Genomic DNA, 24,632 nt, shown 5'->3' with positions numbered 1-24,632 from the left:
GCAATGAATAAGGTAATAAGGACACATTTCTGCTTTGCTTCTGCTTGAAATACACACAACTAAGACAATTCTAAACAACAGGATTTTTCTTCTGGAAATTGAAATGTGCTTATCTTTATAAATTATGAAAGGTAAAACAAATGAAAAACTAAATGAGGTGATTTTCACACATCAGCTGTCAGAGAAAATTAACTTTTAATTATATATTAACTATTGAACTACTGAAACTATTGAAAATATTCTTAAGAATTTGTCTTTAGTGTAGTTAAGGGGAAATCTCAAGAAAATATTTGGACTATCCTGGAAATGACTCACTTCCCTGGCATTTTCTCCAGAAATTGTCCCTGGTATAATATAGATTTGTATGGTAGCAGCACATTTTGTGGCAAACCCTGTACCATTTTTAAATGCCAACAACATAAATTATAGAATTACGTATAGAAAATACTTTAAAAAATGTTATTAATATTAATTTATGTTTTAAAAGCTTACACCCATTCTTGGAAAGCACCAAAGTTTGAATATAAAATAGCTAAATCTTAAGAAAAAAAGCAAGCCTAAAAAATGCATAAGATCATTTGATCTACAGGAAAAAATTAACAACATAGCAGCTATTTTTAAATCAAGCAAAATGTTATTCTACAATATCAACAAAATCAGTTCACATTTTTTAAGAAGTTAAATGATAAATAGTACAATATATTTAAAAGATATTTAGTCCACCTAAACCCAACACATTCTGAAGCCTCTTACCTGGCTGGATGTTTTCTCTTATGATAGTCACATGATTATCTCGATCTGGTCGTGTGTGTTCATGCCAAAAGCCTATCACATGGCCCAATTCATGAACAACAATTCCAAATTTATCGCAGTTCTTGCCAATAGAGATCGCCTGAGGTCCATTTCCACGCCGACCTACATAGGAGCAGCATCTGGAATAAAGTAGAAAGTGCAGACGGTGGTGGACAGGGAGATGCTGAGTGAATTACAGTATGGTGAAACTTTTGTAAAAACTTGTCATTAACTGTAAAGTCCAACACATTCAGAGGCAGAACAGTTTTTCATTAATAAATATATTATTAATAAAAATTTATAGTAATCCTGGTAGATTTATGTACGAGTCCCCAAATAATCTATTGAAGGGCCTTTGTACTAATTCATATATTAGAAGATGTGCCTTAAATAATTTTCAGGAGTATTCAGAAGATAAATCGGAAAATAAAATACTTATGATGATGATTAATGGCTATTATACATATAGTTAAACTCAAGACATCAACTCACATGTATTTCTAACACAATTTTTTATCATCAGAACTCATTTAGGTAACTACTTTGTCAATATGGTTATCTAACAACAATCCATTATTTCAGTATTAAAAATAAAAACAAAGTTTATTTTTCCTCTTTGAGAAAAACAATTAAGTTTGTGGAAAATGTTGGTTAATTTAAAAAGGAATTACTTTTCCTCTTCATGGGATAATTTTTTTAAAGAAGATAACTTTTAAGAGAAGTCAATCAAGGAAAATTAGTTTCAAATGGTGAATTATCTAGGGTTAATGGTTGACTGGTGAAGGAAAATCAACAACTGGTAGAATTATGAGACTGTGTCAAATGGTCAGGCAAATGTTTAGTGTGATCGTCCATTTCACCTTCTGAAAGAATCTCTTGGACTTTCAGAATGTGAACCATGCAGAGCATCTTCCTGCAAATTTTCTTCAATTTATTGATATTTATACATATTCAGTGATGCTTTTCTACCCAAAATATAGATATTCCATTTATTCATTTTGTGTATGTGGGCATACGTGCACATATGTCAGTGTGCATGAGAGAGTGTGCACACATATGAAAGGGTGGACACATAGGGACACACTTTAAAATAAGCTTTAAATTGTGTAATATGGTAACTACAATCATAGTTATGAATAAAATTACACTTAAAACTCAAAATTTAGAGTTTACATTAAAATAGCTTATCTAAGGGCCACCCCTCTAGAGAGCAATAGAAAGTAGTAAATAATTGTTCTTCAAATAGATGGGAATCATAATGTGCCGGACACTGAACACCTTTTTTTTTTTTTTTTTTTTTTTTTTCCGGTACTCGGGCCTCTCACTGTTGTGGCCTCTCCCATTGCAGAGCACAGGCTCCAGATGCTCAGGCTCAGTGGCCATGGTTCACGGTCCCAGCTGCTCCGCGGCATGTGGGATCTTCCCGGACCAGGGCACGAACCCGTGTCCCCTGCATCGGCAGGCGGATTCTCAACCACTGCGCCACTAGGGAAGCCCTGAACACCTTTTCTAATGTATTAAGTTAAAAGAGGAAATTGCCCAAAATTAATTGCCCAAATTCTTAAAATGCATTTCACTAATTTCACTTTTCAGAGTAAGCACATTTGTCATCACAATTATTTCTGTAGGCTTTAAATGCCAGTTAGAAGAAGTAATTCAACTTATTATTTATGAATCTATTATAACAGTTAATTAAGCTTAATAAATCAATAAAAGAAAGAAAAGTGAGGTAACTGGTAGGAAAAAAAATCAGGGAATTGTATTTTTGCTCTCAGGTAGACTTTTTTTTACCAAGACTTTTAAATTTATACATACATAGTTATTTATTACATACTGAAATAGTAAAGTATTAGGTGTAGCAAAACTCAAAATTTGCAAATTTTGGAGAGATTTAAAGTGAAATATTTGCTACCATAAAGCAATAGTGATGAAAGTGAAATATCTGAGGATTATACAGCTACTAAATTACCCACAATGAATCATTTTTGCTGGTTATATTCAGAGAAAAAAGTACTTTGCAAATCAAAATCCAGGAGATTGTCAAGCACTGTGGTTGATTCTTTTAATCTAAGACATCTTTTATTAGCATAACCTTACCTATAACAATTTCCAATAAGTAAGATGGGGTTTCATAATGGAAAGCAAAAATACATTTCACACTGACTTTTACAATGGTCCTGTGAAGAAAAATGTGGTGGTTTGATTTCTGACATATTACTGGTCCAGGAACGGAAGAATTCTAGATGCTCAAATGACTAAATAGCTAAATATATGCACATACAATTATGTATGGAATGACAGGTTAATATGATCAATTTATTTTTAATATGCACAGTTTATAAAAACATGGTTTTAACATGTCTGAGTTTCTTTCTAATTCCATCCAGGTTTGATGCCGTTTTCTTGTACACGGCTTTTGACTTTCTGTTTCAAATTTGAGTGCTGCTTTTAAAGCTTGGTCATTATAAGCCCTACCTGTCCTCTCAAGAAAATATTTTACCAATTTTAGAGAAGCCTCACTAAGCCATAGAGAGTAAGAAGGTAATCCAAAACCCGCTATTCCCTACTTTGGCCTCGGATTGGTGGAGCAAAGCCTATACGCACAAAGAAAGTTGCCTGTAAGCTTTATGCACTCCCCACAGCAGTCTTTTCTCATCATAAAGATATGTTTTAAATGTAAACTCAGATTACTCCACTTCTTTACTCAATATCCTCCAATGACTATGTCGTAAATCGTGTTGATATTGAAAAGTATTCATTACCCCTCTCTAGGAGATAATTATACATCCCTACCGTACTGATGCTGGGTTTAGTCATGTGACTTGCTCTGGACAATGTCATGTGAGCACAAACTGTGTCATTTCTGGAGAGAATCTTTAAGAGCAAATATGGTTGACCATATTGTTTCTATTCTTTCTGCTACAACTGCAAGGTTCCAAAAAGAGGCTTCTCCATCAGACTGGACACCGTAGTGACAACTCCGGAGTGAGCTACAGCTGACCAGTGGCAGATATACAGTAAGAGTAAGGAGTACGTGTTTGTTGCTCTAGCTCCTGGGATTTGGGAGTTGTTTGTTACCACGTCATAAGTTGCCTAACCTGACTGATACAGGCTCTCTATTTTGCTCAGAGGAAAATCAAAGTACTTATTAAAAAACTATAAGATTTTACACAATCTTTACACACAAATATCTTACCATATAGATGTCATCTCTTATTATCATCCCTGTTACTCCACTCGAGCCATGAAGTTTCCTTGTTGTGCCCTGAGCATGCAGACATACTCTTGCCTCAGAGCCTTTTTACTGTCTATTTTCTCTGTCAGGAACTCTGTTTCCCAGATATACATATGGCTTGTTTCCTCCTCTCTTTCAAGTTCTGTGCAAATGTCCTTCCATCCCACTTACACTACTTTCCTTTTTGTCCTAGAATGTATTGTCTATTAATACATTTTATATTTCATTTATCTTTGCAGGGTTTTTGCCTCCCCACCTAGAATCTAAGCTTTTGGTAGGCAGAAAGTATACCTGCTTTGCTCATGCTATAATGCTAGCTCCTAGAAAACAGCCTGGCACATAATAGAATTCAATAGTTATAGAGAACATATTAGTGGTTGCCAGAGGTGGGGGCTAAGGGTGGGTGAAATGGATGAAAGGGTGTCAAAATGTACAGGCTTCCAGTTACACAATAAGTAATTTCTGAGGCTGTAATGTGCAGCATGGTGACTAAAGTTAACAAAACCATATCATATATTTGAAAGTTGCTAAGAGACTAGATCTCAAAAGTTCTCATCACAAGAAAAAAAAAAGTGTAACTAAATATGATGATGGATGTTAACTAAACTTATTGTGGTGATCACTTCACAATATATACAAGTCTAAAATCACCATGTTATACACCTAAAACAGTATGTCATATGTCACTTATATCTCAATAAAACTGGAAAAATTTTGAAAAATAAAAAGTCAAAAATTTTAATAAATAAATGCTTATTGAAAGAACAGATCTCCTAAGTGCAGGACAGAGCTAAGACTCTAGTAATTAGCAGCAAGCATCCAAAGAAGTGGTGGAAATGCTCAAGGTGAGGGGTTCAACATGCTCTTGCTGAGAATCCTCCTTCAGCCTGGCTTTCCACTTTTTCTATTAGTATAATTCTATAAATTCCTTTAAAAAACAATTTTTTCTGCTTGTTAGCCAGTCTCTGTTACTTGAGAACAAGAATCCTGGCTAGCACACTTCCTCTGCCTAACTATAACATCCTTGCAGAGAGAAAACAACTTACATTCAATTTTATAGTCCCCAAAGTTAGTACAGTAAGTGGCACAAAATGACAATTCAATAGGAAAGGATGAATAAGTGACTATTGTTACAGTCTGAATAATCAAACTGACCAAAGTTAAATACAATTAAAGCATATGAAATCTAGAAAATAAGAAAATAATTCTACGTTTGTTTGATTTTTTTTTGGCAATCATTAAAAATCAGCATATAATAGATGAAGGTAATAAATTCAGTTACATAAATCTCTGACTTACAAAGAATAAAATCAAACAACTTCTATTATTAAATGGTCTCACATTTTGCTGTTTATAATTAATAATCTTGTAAAATAAATAAATGCCACTGAAGCTAATATACATTCATTGAAAAAAATATATAGCTCAGTTCAAACCTTTTGTCAATATAGAGGGTTAAAGATTATGTCCACTGCAGTGAAGCAAAGATATCATATACCTAAAAACATGCATACAGATATATATAAACATAATGTACGATTATAATGCAACTTAAAAATAGGAAATACACTAGAGCTAAATGGCAAAAAGGTATGATTTCTACTTTTTGCTTTTTAAAATTTTATTATTTTCCCACCTATCAAAGGCCTGATATGGAATTAGACACCCAATAAATATTTATTGAATAAAAATTGACTGTAGCAGAATAAGATGGGAACTATAATGCTCTAAATGATACAGGTGTTCCATATTTAATAATTCCTCCCATAAGTATGGAGATTATTTTAGCTTTTATTTTTAAAAATTGCAAGAGCTACAAGTTGTCTGACTTAGTGGGTAAACTCAATGAAAGTGATGACAGTGATAAGAATTAATAAGACACATTTGCCTTCTAGATTAAAGTTAGAAACAGAACTGATAAATGTTGCCATCCATATCAATGGCACCACCTTAAAGGTTCTCCATATTGTATGGATATTTATACTAGGTATTGCTAAATGTGATACATTATATGCCACAGCTCTTATAGGAAAAAAGACCCAATACTAAATCCAATAATGGGTTAAATGTTTGACTCAAAATATATCTTATTCCAGATGGTCTTCATTATTTTGTGTAATACCAACTGTCAGACCCTGTAATAATTTAAATTGATTTTTATGAGATATAAATGCAGCATTGTCATAGCAAGAATGATGAAATAACCACAATTTCATGAAATTGTGGCCAATAATGGTAATTTCAAATGAAATTTAGAAGTCACAAAATGATTAGAATGATTAGCAGGCCAATGATCAAGTTTTATAAAAAGTATCATCCTTCCTGTCACTGAAAAAATAATACAGGGCAAACTTTGAACTGGAAAATGAGCACCAAAACAAATTACCAAAATGTGCCCTTACTACTATAACAGTCACAAATAAACTCAAGAGTCTAATTTCAGGAATGTAACTACAGATTTAGGTATCTTGGGGAAAGTAATAACTTCAGTTTTTACATCTCTAAACTGATGAAGTACATGTTCTTCAAACCCCCTTCGAATTCTTACATTTTTTAATCTCAGGATTACACACAATGTACTTTAGCTGACAGGTAAATTGTTGGTACTTCCTGATCACCTACCTATAAAGCCGTGTGCTGTGTGTCATGAGAGACACAGAGATAAGCTCCCTGCCCTCATCATTGATGAAGATAGACATTTGAACCAACAGTGGAAATGGAGCTATTATAGCTGTTGTAGAGCAAAGTCCCACTGCAGGCAGCTCAAAAATGGGTGAGCATGAAATATGTGAAAGATTTCCACTGATGAAAAAGGAAAGTAAAGGCATTCAAGCAACTAAAATGTCACAAAAACAAACATGAAGGAATGATAGTGAATGGGGAAACAAAGTTTAGCAGTATAAAACAAGTGAAATAGAAAACTTTGAAAAGAGCCAAATTAATAAAAGAAAATAAGTATAAATATGAATTTGTTACAAACAGAATTTGAGCAATAAAATAAGTGATTGGTGCTTTGGATGTATTTACAGAATTGAAGTGTAGGTAAAGAAAAGATGTATTGATTTGAATACACTATATATTTAGAAATATGTAATCTGAGCTATAACCACTCCTATTAGATAATCAGAAGGAAGGAAGGACAGTCTAGATTTGGACCCTAAAAGGTCCTTAATATTTAAAAATATTAAATACATATAAAGAATTAGGAGGAACTTCAAATGTAACCAAAACTTATCAAGAGTATGTAATTAGAGTAATTTAGAAGAAAACATTGCTTAAGTAAGTCATAGCTAAGAAAATTATGGTACTATCAAAATATATAGAAAAATAATAATGTATAATTTTTCCTAATGTCACTTAAGTAGGGCCAAAATTAAAACTCATTACTTTTTTTTTTTTTGCGTTACGCAAGCTTCTCACTGTTGTGGTCTCTCCCGTTGCGGAACGTAGGCTCAGCGGCCCTGGATCACAGGCCCAGCCGCTCCGTGGCATGTGGGATCTTTCCGGACTGGGGCACGAACTCGTGTCCCCTGCATCGGCAGGCGGGTTCTCAACCACTGCACCACCAGGGGAGCCCCAAACTCATTACTTTTTAAGTTAAGTTAAATGTTCTAGGAAAATATGGTAGAACAAAGCCAGATGATGTAATGCCCCCAATACCCAGTGAAATATATACTTCCTCCACCCTGAAAATATGTGTCATTAGGGCATGAACCATTTCCTCCAAAGGAATTATGCATTTATTTTTACTTCTCTATGTGAACTATAATAGAGGGTATTCAAATACGTATAGTTGATTAGAGATAATTCCTCTTTATAGAAGAATTTCAGCTAATAAATGTATAACAAATAAAAGAAAAGAACAACATGAGAAAAATGACTATTTTGCAATGATGGGAACTTACAATTGAGGGACCTGGCTGTCACCATTTGAATCCACTGATCAATCACAGTATCACTAAAGTGGTAGGTCCAGGCATATGTGCCTCTTGATGTGATGCAGTGTAAAGTAGACAGCACACCCTATCAAGTATTCTTAGCAAACAAACAAACAAAAATGGAAACCATTTAAATACTCAAATATTTAAATATAAGTTCCAATTAACTGGAAATATAGGGAGAAAAAATTTGAAAGTTTTCACAATGAAAAGTCTTTTAAAGTACACGGCATTGCTTGGAGAACTGCTGTTACTGTAACTGGCTAGATTATGGGATTCGTGGAGAGAAGTGGTGGCAGCAGAAGCAGCAGATGGAAGCTGTGGTAAGTTCATGGCATTCCTTAAATGTTACATCCAAGCATCTAGGTTTTATTCTCAGGCTAGCATTTCCCAGAATGTGTTCCGGAATACTGATATACGTTCTTTACTAGTAACAGGGTGAGATGGGTGTTCCCTTTTTAAAATAAGTTTAGGGAACACTGTATTCTATATTTCTTTCAATTGGTTGAATGTTATTAGTAAGGTTTAGCACACTGCTTGTAGAAATACCTATTGAAATTTAACACAGCATTTTCACAACTTATAGAATAGTTTATTTTGAGGAGAGTATTGTTATCCTGTAAGAAGCAAATCTAGAATATATCACTGTAGGAGGAAACACTGAGGAATCTCGAAAAGTGTAGTATTTTGCTCTGAAGAGTGTTTTTTAAAGATAATTCTAGTGGTAGTGAATTGGTGAGGCAAGACTGGAGAGCAGCTGGAGTACAGCCGGTGTGAGAGGACAAAGACATGAATGGGCCAGGGGACTGACATGGGATAAAAGTGGAAACCATAAGACATAGTGGATATCAACCGAAATGCATTGTTTCTGTTGATATCACTAAAAAATCATTCACTAAAAACAATACTGAGGTTTCTAACTCAGGTTAGTGGGATGTTGGCAATGCCACCATATAGTTAGAACAGAAGGAAAGGCAGCTGTGGTGGTGGAGAATGCACAGAGGTCTGTGATCAAAGAGTATATTTATTTAATATATAATATTCTCTTACATAAAATTCATACTTTCTCATGGGCAAAATACTAAGCAAATATTAAAAAGTGAATCTTACCTATGGATTTTTTTTTCCCTTCTAAATTTACGTAAGTCATTCCCTGGTTCTACTTACCCACAAGGCCTATATGTGAATACAATGTAACTCTCTTCATCCCCTCTTTCAATGAAAGTCACACATGTGTGCTTTTCCCAGTGCCTCATGGCCTGCTTGAACATGGCTCGCTGGCTGCCTGGAAAAATGGCATGACATTAATAAAACGGTGGGCTCTTCCATCCCAGGTCTGGCTGAACAGGTCAGACACCACCTCTATCATTAACCAAAGAATACTAGCTCCGAGCACTGCAGTGAGACACTCTTGAGAGTGGACACTGCCTTCATAATCAGTAGGCTTGGGCTTACTGTCTCTACAAGTATGTGTGAACAAGACATACATTATTCCTGTCAGCTGAAATCAGCTTCCAGATTTAATGGGTACATTTGAAATTCAATTTAAAAACCAGAATAGTTCTTTAGATTCTTAGAACTCAAGACTAAATATATTTTTACATTTCAAGACACCCTAACTGACAACTCAGGTGAATGGAATATTTCTCATGTTTCATTTAATACTATGTTTTATATGTTAGTAGTCTTTAAAAATATACACTTAATCTATATGATAATTATTAATTCTTTATCAAAATAGACCCTCTGGGAGTATCTTACCAGTGAAGTTGCCTCCTATAACGTAAGGAATAACACCTCCAGGCCATACTCTTTCAGTTCTTGATGTAGCAGCTCTGGGAACTCGATTTTTCTCATTTTGCCCTGAGAATTTTAGAGGTACTTTTTCCTTAACTGTGTTGTTTTGCTCCAAGCCTGCAGTGACATTTAAAACATTCTGTGAAACAGAAGTCCTTGGTCAGAGAATCATTTACCTCTTAAAGGACAAGGTAAAATGTCTTATTTACACATTTATATAAATATGCCTGAAGTCAAAATGCATTAAAGAAAAACTTCATTTATATTACTACATACATGAAAAAAGTGTTAAAATATTTAAGTAGTTCATGTCAAAATACTATTTCCTAATGCTCTATGAGCAAATTTTGATGAATTTCCATACAACAGCCCACAGTGGACAGCAGTCAGGTAGACTTTGTAACCCACAGAAAAATTCTTTTGTTTTCTACTTTACTAGAGCACTAAGAAATTCACCACTAGAATTAAAAAGACATTGTTTAAAAAGTCCTATGATGTTCAAAACCTTTCCTACTTCTGCTAAATCCCTAGTCCTTTAAATCAGAATTGATATTCTGTAGTACAGCTTAAAATTGTGAATATTACACTGTAGAGATAGTAAATGAAATAGAATAAGACAGATATGGTCTCAGATTCTGGGACAATGGGCTATCTCTATTTCAATTTCCTCGGGATTCATATCCACACAACAGAAAACATTTAGAGAGCAGTACACAAGGTGAACAGGCCAACATAAAATGCAGTCTATTGTGGAAGAGCTTTCAAGTCTGCAGTCACTAACTTTTCTTGGTGGCCCTTCATAATTTTTTTGTTACGGTTTTATTTTTCCTACATTTTCATGATTATTTTTTATTTATATATCATTGTTGATACAAATAGTTTACCACTTACATATACTTGAGACACAACGAATACTGAATGTATGTGCCCTATGCCTGTGTTCCTAACATGTCTAACTTTTTAATATCCTGGAGCAAAGTATCTTCACTTTGGAAAATTAATCCTTAAAAGTAGGCACTTTAAAATGTTTAATTAGTATTAATCAACTGAAGAGATGTTAGGATATGAACTTTGAACAGAAGACTTGAAAAAGAAACTCTAAAATCTACAAATAGTGATTAATAAATTCAATACTTTAAATATTAACTAATCATTAAGCCAGAAGGCAGTTTCTCTTAATGTTTTCCTATATATATTATTGGAAGGGTAAAAAATATTTTCAATTTTTTTAAATCTAATTAATAAGTTTGACAATTTACTTTAAGTGGATTTTATTTCAAAAGAAACAGCCATGATATTTTTCCATTTGACTAAAACTGATGTAGCTCCATACTTGATGAAAATACCAATTTACTGGAAATAAATACCAACAATAAAATAAAGACCTAATACATTTTTTTATTAAAGAGAAGCTGAAAATAAGCTAAAATATTTCAAATGTCCCCAATTAAGTTCTAAAAAACTTACATTGGATATCAACTAACAAAATAACAATGAATAAATGACTCTTTCTCAGCATATAGCCTTTCCATAATTTGCAGCTTAATGGCAAACAGAACTGCTATGAGTATAATATTCACTGTACATAAAGTGGTCTGAAACTTTAAACATTGATATACCAGAGCCAATTCTTCTTATCCTGTCAATAAGTTGGTAGAGGGCCCCTTCTTTCTTTGACATACCATTGTCTCCAAATCCACCTTAAAGAGTAAAAGAAAATAGTAAGTTAACTTCACTATAAATTAAAGTTCTTGGAAATAAGCAATAGTAATAGGCTACATTGATTTCTCTTTGGACTTCTCTTTTTATGTGGTCTTAAAGTAATGGATATCCATAAATCTTGGAAAAGGGTAAACATTCTACAATAACAAATTTTAGTAACTAAAACTAAGGGGGTAAGAGAAATTAAGAGAGCAATCTAAATGACTTTATTTGGACATCATGGCAATTGAGTCATCTATTGATAATTTGAAACATTTTTCTTCACTGTGACCTTGACATCACATAGTATTATATAGGATGACAGCAAGTTGTTCTACCCTGCTGAGTGCATTCCAGCTATTTTCCCAATACAAACTAAATATTTTCAGATGGCAAATCAGCAAGTGGAAATAAAAATGTCAGAAGAGACATCCTGTATGTAAATACAACAGGAAAAAAAAGCAAGTGTATACTGCAACTTTTGCCCCAAAGCTTGGATAAATTTTGAGATATTTCTAATAGCATATGACATTTTATAATGTATTCAAATAAATTTTGAACACTAGTTTCTATAATTTATAAAAACCAATAGCATAAATTTTAAAAAATTCACAAGGTGAGAATCCAAAAGGACGTCCAGCTGCAAAATACATTGTTATGTTATGCAATTTGCAAAATTTATAAAGGTGATATAAAGAATTTTATAGCTCAAAATGTAGAGGAGACGGTGACATAACAAAATATGTCTTCTTGCAATTTTAAGAAGAAAGTCATATCAGAAAACAGATCATTTGACGAAAATCCAAATCTTCTGATCCTCATTCCAGGGCTTTAACAAAATGCTCTCCCAGTTTTATCTCCTATTTTGCCTTCTCCTTGAATCTTTGATAGACAAATACAAAGAGGTATAATTAAGCAAACAAGTAATTTGATCACTAATGATATCAGAACAAGTGGTTCATGAGCCTGTGGGCTAAGACAATGAAAGAGGACCAGAAATTCACGCAAACCACAAAAGGTTCTTGCATGGAAATAGATTGAACTATTTTCTTCCAATATTTTTTCCCCTTTGAAATTAATACTGAAACTTAATTACCTAGATTGAAGCTAATAACAAACAAAAACCTTAATAAAAATTATTAATATATAAGCCTCTTAGAGGAAATATCAATTAAGTCCTTATAAGGCAAATAAGAGTGCTTGTTCACTAATAATCTGCTTAATTATTTGAATTACATGGTCACATTTTTGCTGTGCCCCTTGAGAAAAATTTTTGAAATTTTTTCATTGAATATTTTAGAAAGATGAGGTAATACTTAAATGCATTCATTCCTAAGCAGTTACAACAAACATTTTTAAAGGATAGCAAAAATGTATTTGAAATGACCATTGCATAACAATTATATTGCATATTAGGTAGGTCTGAAACACATATAAATAGGTATAGAAGGAGGCCAATTATGAGGAAAAGAGAAATGTCTTAGTTAATATTAAGGTAATTATAAGCATAAGAATAATTATAGTTTAGGAAAAACATTTCAAGACTCTCAAAGTCAATTATGTTTTAATAATTTTGAATAATTTTTATAGCAATATAAATAAAATTCTGTGTAGATAGTTCATTGAAATAGAAAAAAGGAAAATTCATAATATATTTCTCATATATTCTAAAATTTTTTAAATAAAAATATACAAACCTAATAAATATTTGAGAAAGACAGTACATTTTGAAATAAGAAAATAAAGTCAATTCAGCACAAACTAACAAGAAAGGGAAAAGTTAGAGTAAGAAAAAAACTAAAATATAGAATTCTTTATGATGTTTGAAATTCAACTGAATAGTGCAAATTACTTTGAAACATGTACCTTTCACATATATATTTACAATATGATTTTTATAATTGATAGTATAATTCTGTTTTATGCTATTTATCTAAATAATGATATTATACTTCCAAATGTTACTATTTCAGAGCTTAACTATAAATGAAATGACAAACTTACATAGTATTAAAATGTTCTAAATCACAGAAAATGAATGTTCCCAGTACAAAGAGAGGACAATGGGTTAAATAAATGACCTGAATAAAGCTTGAATCTAATGAAACTCTTAATAAAAATTGAGAATGTAATGTGATAAATTTAAGATTTTACTGAGTTATATCACTGCTCTTTTGTTCCAAATCCATTGTCTCTGTGACAGTGTTAAGTGTGAGACAGTGGTTGGAGTCTGTCAATAAATGTACCTATAGGAATGTACTATCTGCGATTACACTGCAAAGCAGTTTCCCTCATATATTTGGTGTATGTTTCAGAAAAGACTCACTATATATAAAAAGGCTAAAGCATATTATTTTTAAGTACTGTATTATTTGTTTTATTACCTTACATAAATTTCTTATATGTAATAATATTTTGATTTTGTACAATAATGTCTTTATTCTTAAAAGGGCATGCTAACCTATTTAATATTGAAAAGCTATGTTGGAAATTCACTTCAAAATATTTTATACATACTTATACATGTATGCATGCACACACACATACAGAGAGCAAATATGGTAAACTGAACAACGGCTGAGTCTTCAAGGTGTATGGGTGTTGCTTGCATTATCTTATCAACTTTTAGATATCTTTGAAACATGTCATAATAAAAAGCTGCTAAAAAGTAAATTGGGCAAAGAGTCTTAAGACTAAAAAATATTTGTCTGCTAGATACCACAAAGGAACTATATGTTTTATTTTCCATAGAATATAAGAAGAAAATAAAAATAGCATTGGACAGAAGGATTCAATGAAATCAAAAAGCATGACACTGAATAAATGTTTTAGCTATAACTACAAAAATAAATTTTACATTTTTAACCTTGCAATTTTTCTCCAAAATAAAATACAGAATAAAAATTGTATCAAAATAATATGAAATAATTTTTAAATTTTAGTATAGATATTTAAAAATGAGGACCTAAATGTCTTTTAAAATATTACAAGTCTCATATAGGCATAATTCAAATATGTTCAAACAGCTGAAATAGAAATTTTCTTCCAGGTTTTCACAAAAATTATAAAAATAGATACATAAAATTTTCTAAATAAGTTTATATATAATTACTCTAAGAATAATTTACTTTTTGCATCTCAATATCCAAATAAGAGGCAACTGCATATAATGTTCAAGATTATGAATTTAACCTTCCTCAGAATTGAAGTTTGGTCCTGACTCAGTCATTTCCTGGCTATGTGACAATAAGAAAACTACATAACCTTGTAAATCTCCATCTCTTCATTTGTAAATCACAATAAACAGCTGCCTTCATGGGGTCATTATGAGGATTCAAAGAGTTAACACCTGCAAAGTACTTAAACCAGGCCCGGTACATGGTACACGGTAAACACTACAACATCTTTGTTAAATACATTAATTAATAAAATTAAAACTATGAATAAAACTTAAATTTTTAAATAGGCTCATTCATAACAAGAAAATCAAAGTTGATCACTGGAACATTAAAAATGATCTAAAGAGTATTTTAGCATTTCAAGAGTATATTTTCTTCTAGATGAATGCAAACTGAATCAAATAATCAACTGTACCTGTGGTATGTCCAAATTTTCCAAAGGGGTTCTGTGTAAGGTCAATTGTCCTATCAATTTGAAAGATATTTAAGTCTTCATCGTCTAAGGCAATGTCACCCCAAAACACAGCTAAAAAACAAAATTTCAATTAAAATATAAATTATTTAAGAACTAAAATCAATGTAAACAAAGCTAATTAGAAAAATATTGCTAAAAAATGTGGAAATGTGGTCCCTAAAGATGTAGAGATATTTCAGAAAGTAAGTGTAACTGAACCTACTGGACCTGTTACAGTGTAATATGAGCCACCTGTGAAAGGACGTGACCCACTTTTTTTACTTTAATGTTTGAGGGGAGAGGGGGAAAGTTATTTCTTTGAATGAAATGGCCTCAGATTTATGGGGTTGGGGGGGGGGTTCTAAGGGAAGAAAATTCAGCAATCATGGCTAATTTGCAAATAAGTGAAAATCTGATAAGAATGCCTATATTTACAGTGGAAGTCTGAGACCAGCAGGTCTTCACTGACAGGTAGAAGAAGAGGTAGTAAAAATTAAACTGTGTGCTATGATAGCTTCATAAAGTGAGGTTCAATTGAGACAAAAGAATATTGTGCTGTTATAGCAACTCATTCATCACATTTTTATACAGTTATAACGCATTTTCTCTAAAGATGGCATTGCCTCTGATTCTCCATAAAATGTATAAATTAAGTCAACTTTTATTTAGGCAATGACCAGGTGCTGACCTTTCATTATTAATGACAAATAAGACATTGTCCATATTTTTAGGAGCATCAAAAGCATTACCCTGATCCTGGAAACACTCTATCTTTTATACCCAGCAGTTTATGCTACTTAATAAAGCAAAGCTCTATAAAGCATTGTGAATGTATTTAAACCAGTAAGTGAATTATCTTTTAAGGTCAGAAATATACATTTGTATAACAAAAAATGGCCTTCTTGTTTATTTGAGTCCAAAAGTATCCCTTTGTACTATCAGATGTCAAAATATAATAACTTTAGGAAATGTAGCAAATTTAAGAGAGAGAATAAATTAATAATGAAATAGTAAAACATTGACAAATGCCTTGGAAATTCTGGGATATTTGTTTCTTGATACAGGTTTACAAATTTGCTTTTTAAATTTTTTCTTCAGATTTTTCTTCTGCAAAACCAAAAAGGAGAGGAGGAATTTACATTAAAAAATTTAGAGAGAATCCTACTCAATATATTGTAATCACCTATAAGGGAAAAGAATCTGAACAAATGTATATATATATATATATATATATATATATATATATATATATATATATATATATATATATATAACTGTATCACCATGCTGTACACCTGAAACTAACACAGCATTGTAAATCAACTATATTTCAATTTTTAAAAGTGAAAAAAATTTAGAAAATGACAAAATCACTTTTACTAAATTCAAACCTTAATATGTATGAATTTTAGCTATAAAAACTAATTAATAAAATTAGTTTTAAGTCATAAACTTCAATCCTGAAAGCTATGCGATGCTTTAAGCTTTGGTCAAAGGTTTATCATATAAAATTGTATATTTAGTTCAGTTCGCTTATACAAAACTGACATGAGATAAGAAGGGGTTTATTTATGTGTAAATCTAGAAAGGAAGAAAATAGAAATTAGTTCAAGATATGTCTCAGTTCAACATACGAAAAAATCTTCATTAGAATTAGAATTCGCTCATCAACCCCTCTCTTCTGTCCTATTGTCAATGGAATGGCAGTCTGTAGAAGTAAAGTGATGCTTACAATCTTTTGATATCAGAGACAAAGAAGTCTGTAGAAGAGTTAATAGTGCTGACTAAGAAGTTGGTCTTGATGCCTGAAATTGGATCCAGATTCTAATCAGCTTCATACACATGCAGCAGAAACTGCTAAGTCTTCACCATCGCTAAAGCCAGACATCCTAACAAATAGATGACCTACCTAAATAAAATATTTTTCAATTATATAAAGGCCTGTTCGTTTTCATAAATAAATTTTGCACTCTTTTTTCTTTTTCAAGATTTTTCACTATTCTAAGGTTAAAACAAGTTTGCTAGTTATTTAAATCTTCTATCGTGTATTTACTATGCACATAGTTGTGAGCACTGACTGGCAGTGAGTCTCTCAGTCTGCCTCTTCCTTCCCTAGTGCTGTAGGACAGTTAGGGACACTAAAAAAGTGCTTCTCTTTTATTTTTCCAGGAACCACAGCAAATCTGGTAAAAATGCAGGCTCTGATTTAGTAGGTCTGGGGAGAGGTCTCAGATCTACATTTTTAACAAGCTCCCATTGCTACAAATAATTATCATTGTCATTATGTTTATTAGAATCATTTTTTTCTCCAACAATAAATTTTACTCCTCTTTGAATCAGCTGGTTGACTTGAAAGCTTAAGCATTCAACCAAATAAAGTGTATTTTGTCTGTACTACATTTATGTAATAAAGGTAGTAGTAAAATAAAACTCAAAGGTGTTTTAGATTTTTATTTTCTTGTAGTGACTTTTCACATGCAATAGGATTCATGTCTTGATGGATTATATCAAACGAAAATCAGCAGTCCAAGTTGATATAACACTTCACAGAAGAAAAAAAATTATTTCTGGGATAAGAACGGCATAAGACCAGATGATTATTGAAGGACACAAAACTGCTCTGGAGTACATAGCCTATTTTTTATTTATTGTTATTTTTTTCTGAACTAATAGATTCAGTAGCTTTGCAGTTCTGAATATGCCATGAATTGCTTCAGGAGAAATAGTGACTGACTAAGCCAATTCGTATATGTGTAGACTTGATATACTGTAGGCCATATATACCATTAAATCTTTTTTTGTTGTTGTTGTTTTTTTTTTTTTTTGCGGTATGCGGGCCTCTCACTGCTGTGGCCTCTCCCATTGCGGAGCACAGGCTCCGGACGCGCAGGCCCAGCGGCCATGGCTCACGGGCTTAGCTGCTCCGCGGCATGTGGGATCTTCCCGGACCAGGGCACGAACCCGTGTCTCCTGCATCGGCAGGCGGACTCTCAACCACTGCGCCACCAGGGAAGCCCACCATTAAATCTTGATAATTGTCTACAGCAACAAAAAATAGACATCTTAGAATTTTCAACCTATCACATAGTTTAAAATGCACAATGCCTTTTTTTTTTTGCACACATTTGAAGGTTTCCTTAAATCAACTATAAATCTACTTTAGTCTAAGTGACTTATTTCTACATGTTAAATATTTACTTATGCATTGGCGTAGCAAGCTGGATGATGACAATTTATATTAGTATGGATTTAGAATTTGCACTGTAATCCAACATATATTTTTTATATAGGCTCCAAGATATTTGTAATTCTCAAGTCCACTTTGGAGCTTTTTGTTTTTCTTTCTATATGGTATTTTCTATTTACATCAAAAAACAAAAATTAAAGAGAAATACTTTTAAAACTATAAATTATCAGGCTTCCCTTGTGGTACATTGTTAAAAATCCACCTGCCAATGCAGGGGACACGGGTTCAATCCCTGGCACAGGAAGATCCTACATGCTGTGGAACAACTAAGCCCGTGTGCCACAGCTACGAGCCTGAGCTCTAGAGCCCGTAAGCCACAACTACTGAGCCCGCATGCCACAACTACTGAAGCCCGCGTGCCTAGAGCCCGTGCTCCACAACAAGGAAGCCACAACGAGAAGCCCTCGCACCACCAACCTGCCGCAACTAGAGAAAGCCTGGGCACAGCAACGAAGACCCAACACAGCCAAAAATAAACTAATTAATTAATTAATTTTAAAAACTATAAAATATCAGTCATTAGCCTCATTTAATACAGTGATTTGAGTTTAGTGATATCAGATACAGAAGCAATATAGGAAACTTGTTATAAATTATGATACTAGGGAAATGTTCAGTGCAATTAGAATATTTACTATCTGTTTGGAATTCTGCTCAGATTCCAGTCAAAAAATGGTGATGTAGCTACCAATAGGCCAAAATAAAATGTCAAAAATAACAATTTTGAAACTACATGGAAAACCACAGATTTTGTTTTTCCCCAAAGGCTATTTGCATTCATTGTACTACAAAATTTTTTTTAATCAGAGACCAAAAAAAAAAAAAAAGACAGGGTGCTTTTACTGCACATTTTATAAAAGAATATATAGTGAAAATAAGCCATCCCAGGTTGTGATTCCCTATACTCTAACTTTAAATGATTTCTCTTCCACCCACATTCCAATTCCCCAGTGATCTATAGTCCTGCAATTCTGAAGCTGGGGTCCAGGGACCAGCTTTAAGGACACTTGAAGCCTGTGATTTCCTAAAAGCTGTATGCAAAAAATATGTATGAGTTTGTAAACACAGTCACCACATGTTTTCCAGAGAAGAGGTCCATAGTAGATTGCCAAAAGGGGTCACACAAAGTAAAGAACCTCTACTTTTGCAAAAAGCAGAGCCTTTCAATGCACTCAGGAGAAAAGACTCACAAACTAAATATTCTCAAGAAAATGAATATATTTTCTTGATAGTTGATGACTACTTGGGAGTACACTGTAGTAGAAAAGATGACAGAGCTCCTCAAGCATTTCTTACAGAGAGCCCCCCCAGGAAGTTCCTCTCCCCAACTAACCCTTAGAGGTCTCACCCGCCTCCAGGTCCCGCCTGTCTTTCCAACACACAAGATTTCATAACATGCTTTTGATTGTCTAATTCCTCAACCTAAGTTTAAAAATACTGACCACAGGAAGGATGTATTGCTCATCTTTAAACACTCACTGCCAAAGTGCCTGACATAAAGTAGTCCTCAGTATATGTTTTGAGGCACAAAAAATGTGAATGAGTAAATGAATTGGGGTACAGTTGTATATAACAAAAATGAGGCTAGGCATGCGACATAATTCACAAATTTGCCTTATGACCCCAAATTCTAGGTGTTCAACCATTCCAAAGAATATTTCAAATCCTTTCAAGCTAGAGGGAATAACTGTTTTATACTTTAAAATAAAAAACAATTAAAAGGTAGCTGTTTTTATTCCAATAGCATATATTATTAAGTGTAGTAATGGGAAGTGTATCCTTTTTTTCCTAAACATCACAAAGATGTGCTCAGGAAATACAGGACTGAACTAACAGATCAGTTATCTTGAGACATATAGGATTTGAGAGATAACTTAAAGATTCAACAATAGCCAAGAGGACTTTCTTATCACACTTTTTCAGTTTAATCTTTATGCTCTTATTGATGTTGGATTTAGGGAGGAAAATGATGTCATGTGAAGGCCTGACAAAGCTACTTTGGCTGCTGTAGGCTAAAATAAAGGCCTAGGGAAAATCTCCTCAGACAAGGGCAACAGCAAAGGCTTAAAAGTCAACTATTTTTACATGATTGAAAACCACTAAGCAAATTCCCAAGGAAAAGTAAGATTTGGCAAAAGTTCCAATATATATATTTTGGAGACAACGTTACCTTACTTTAAAAAGGAAATAATTTTCTGGTGGCATTTCATAGGCACAGAATAAATTTTTTCCCCAAAATGACAAACATGAAAGTTAATTTAAGTTCCAAGTTTGGGAAACAATTATCTAACATTTTAAAATTTCTTGATACAACACAAAAATAAATGAAGATATATTTTTATATAGATTCTCAGAAATGATCTTCAAAAAAAAAAGGGTAAGAAATATTTCATGTAGTACACTTCTTTCTTAAATTTCTAATAATAAGAAATTTGTAGTCCAGTTATTTTAGTGGTTGTTCATAAAACAATCATATGCAATGCTTTATTTAAAATATTTCATAGGGTTTTTTCAAGATCTGCATTATAACTTCTACCATATACTATCACATAAACTGAACAAAATCATCCAATCTACAAAAAGTGTGACGTGGTGAAGTATAAATGATGACTTAAATAAAATGGTTTACTCATCTTTCTCCAATAAACTGGATTGAAAGGTACTTCTGGATAATATGACTCTCATCTGTCGCCTTAAAACAAGATGCCTCTATGTACCAAGGGCAGGTTTTTTGGAGGAAGGGGGTGTGGTACAGAATAAAAAGCTAACTGTTCGGGCCATTATTTAAAAAAAAAAAACTGTCCAAACATATTCCAAATTTAGAGGTTCCTTCAAAGAATACAAAACTGCTGCTTGAGTTAAACACAGTTTTTATTATTTCTTGAATCAGGAAACAAAATACAGTCTCAGCACAAAATCAAATGTTCTATCTGAAATGCAAAACAAATAAACATATGCATATACATGTACATATATACCATGCAAGGAATATTCCTCCAGAATATAGAGACATTTGATGATAATTTTTCATGATATTAATGAGCTTCAAGATAAATCTAGATTGATCAATAGATTCTGAACAGAGAACAGAAGCAGAAATTTATCTTTTTTAGATCTTTTTAAATGAACTTTTACAATATGGATGTGATTAAATACTTAATTTTCAAATAATTGTATCTTCCTTTTTAAGTCAGAAAACAAAATTTTCCCACAAAAAAGATCCATCAAAATACCGTGTCAATCTGCATTTATAACCCACAATGCCCATGGATAGGGTTTCTCAGGACATTTAAAAAATGTCAATCACATCACAAATACTCATTTTGAACTCTGACTCAAAAGCAAAAACACTGACCGAAAAGTACTTTGATCAAGAAATGTAAAAATAAATATTGAAACTAATTTTGTGTATGGCCTAATATTTTCTTTCACAAGCTTTAAAAAAATGGTTTATTGTAGCTCATAAGTTTTTAAAAACTGCCATTCTTATACTGCTCAAATAATGAATATATAATCAACCACTACCGAGATTTGGTTTATTTATATTTCCCATGTCCTCTCTCTTATAACAATTGAGCTAACACCTGTTTTTTCTTCCCTTAGGCTTGTAATTGTCTACATCTGTGATCAGTGTAGGAGTCACCCTGATACTTCTTTTTAAATTAATTTACATTTTTAAATTAAATTGGTTTATTTTCTAAATATTGACCTTCACTCTTGGAGTAAATCTTGATGCCTTCCTGGAAGTAAGGTCATTCACGAAAATGCTATTTTCTATATTCTAACTATGTTTTACCCAGTGGCTGGTCACCTCTTCACAAAAACAGAAGAAGCTTTTTTCTCACTTTTCCCATTTGTATTAGTCTATTGTTATAATAGGTTAAGAGAGAAAATGTTATATTCCAACCTTTCTGGCCATTATTCATCTTTGTAAAATATTTCCTCTAGGGCACAAGTCAAAGGTTGGAGTCTTTTTTCTTTGCTTAATTTATGCCATTGCACAGCTCTCAAGTCAACATATGCTCAGTGAAATAGCCTTTACAAAATTTAAAAGCTCATTAACATCCTAAAAACTTGACTCCACATACTGATTTCTATTCCTTCTCTTCATAGTCTCAGAGACCTTCAACAACTGAAAGGATAATTAAAGGGAACTTTATTCACACCAAAACAAGCAAAAAATAGAAATATCTGTGAAATATCCTTGGTCAATATTATTTTGAACTTTGTGAAAGTTCCATAAAATGTCAGTAACTTATATTGATATTAAATGTATGGTGCTTAATGTTAATAAAGCACCCTCATCAATATTATTCCAATTGAGCCTTAGAAAATTCTAGGATATAGATTCATATTGCTAACCTGCCAATAGAATTTACTTTTTAAAAAACTTACCATCTCCATTGTATTATACTATCTCCCTTTATTTAATTTGGGAGTTTATTGGCACTAACTTTAGGTAATTTTTTAGAGAAAAAAGATTCTGAGTCAGAAGCACAATCTGACTAAAAATTTCAATTTGAGGTAATGTTGGTGTCCCATATGAACCACTTGATGGTCTCATATGGCAAATGAAGAGAAGAGGTGCTTTACTTTTTGGATGGGGAGAAACTAGGATGGACTGCATTGGCATATGGAGATGATTTACTTCACTGACAATTGGAAGTGATCTACAAAAGAAATAGTATTTTAGTAGTACTACTAAAAAAAAAAAAAGGAGTTCATCATAGCTGGCAAGCTGGAAGGAAAGAAAACCCCAAAGACTCTGCTTATTATCTAGTTGCAATATTAATATTACTGAATAATCTGCCAGTAATGTTTCAAGTCTGGTTTTAGATAATAAATTAGAAGGAAATAGATGCTGAAATGTAAAATGAAATACATGCATATTAGAGAAATAAAATCTTTATAAATACCAGAAGAATCATTGTTTAAATTTCAATATTAAATAATTATGCCTTTATTTCAATTTAAATATTTAAAACTGGCATAAGTCTTAGCTAATAGATATAAATTGGAAAACTGGCCATTAAATCCTCCAGTTTCTCTGTAGCAATTATGATGAGTTATTTTTAAAAAGAGAATAACTTAGAAGCTAAATAAACTACCAAATGTGTATCATGAGCAAAAATTATATATTTAATATTGAGCAAAATAATACAGTTGGAAAAAATCTATTACTTGAATAAAGTCACTGTAGTCTTATAAAACAAACCAGTGTCTGAAAAATGTAAAGAAAGGTCATAAATAAACCTGTATTTTTAATATCCCCACATATTTAATTTCTTTGACATCATGTTTTAAATCATTTTGTTTAAGTGTATCCCTTAACTACTTATTGTGGATATAGGTGATTTTACTACTTTTGTCTTTTAACCTTCCTTTTAGTTTTAGAAGTGGTTGATACACTACATTTGCCATATATTTGCTTTAACCAGTGAGATTTTTCCTTTTTGTAATGTTCACACTTTATTTCATCAACATAAAATAACGATGTATATGATTACATGGAGACTAAACAACATGCTACTAAAATACTAATGGGTCAAAGATGAAATCAAAGAGGAAATTTAAAAATACCTTGAGAATGACAAAGAACACACACACCATACAAAATCTACGAGATCAGGCTTCCCTGGTGGTGCAGTGGTTGAGAGTCCGCCTGCCAATGGAGGAGACACAGGTTCGTGCCCCAGTCTGGGAAGATCCCACGTGCCACAGAGTGGTTGGGCCCATGAGCCATGGCCACTGAGCCTGCGCATCCGGAGCCTGTGCTCCACAATGGGAGAGGCCACAACAGTGAGAGGCTTGCATACAACACACACACACACAAAAAAAAAAATCTATGGGATACAGCAAAAGCAGTTAGTACAGGCACGTTCATAGCGACACAGGCCTTTTTCAAAAAAACAAGAAAAATCTCAAATAAACAATCTAACTTAAAAGAGTTAGAAAAAGAAGAACAAACAGACCCTAAAGTGAGCAGAAGGAAGGAAAGAAAAGATCACAGAGGATATAAATAAAATAGAGATTAAAAAAAATAGAAAAGATCAATAGAGACTTTCCAGGATGGCAGAGGAATAAGAGGACATGGAGTTCATCTCTCCCCACACATCAAGAATACATCTACAGGACTTCCCTGCAGTGGTTAAGAATCCACCTGTCAATGCAGGGGACATGAGTTCGAGCCCTGATCCGGGAAGATCCCACATGCCATGGAGCAACTAAGCCTGTGTGCCACAACTACTGAGCCTGCACTCTAGAGCCCATGAGCCACAACTACTGAGTT

The 24,632-nt window shown here is 32.8% G+C and overlaps 1 protein-coding gene across 8 annotated transcripts in view; it reads right to left on the bottom strand.

Annotated features, from left to right (window-relative positions):
* The window catches only part of TLL1 (tolloid like 1), a 261,648-nt gene that overhangs the window by 140,467 nt on the left and 96,549 nt on the right, over positions 1-24,632 (bottom strand). For all 8 annotated transcript variants that reach the window (XM_067036943.1, XM_067036944.1, XM_059065868.2 and 5 more), the window contains 5 exons: positions 15,058-15,168; positions 11,382-11,462; positions 9,727-9,879; positions 9,133-9,250; positions 754-932 (listed from right to left, as the gene is read on the bottom strand). In XM_067036943.1, coding sequence (XP_066893044.1) covers positions 754-932; positions 9,133-9,250; positions 9,727-9,879; positions 11,382-11,462; positions 15,058-15,168 — 642 coding nt within the window. The remainder of the gene's footprint in view (positions 1-753; positions 933-9,132; positions 9,251-9,726; positions 9,880-11,381; positions 11,463-15,057; positions 15,169-24,632) is intronic.

Source organism: Kogia breviceps, chromosome 6, assembly GCF_026419965.1.
Source record: "Kogia breviceps isolate mKogBre1 chromosome 6, mKogBre1 haplotype 1, whole genome shotgun sequence".
In the NCBI taxonomy this organism is placed as follows: domain Eukaryota; kingdom Metazoa; phylum Chordata; class Mammalia; order Artiodactyla; family Physeteridae; genus Kogia; species Kogia breviceps.
Note: the sequence above shows the minus strand (reverse complement) of the source record. Positions and strands in the feature narration are given on the sequence as shown.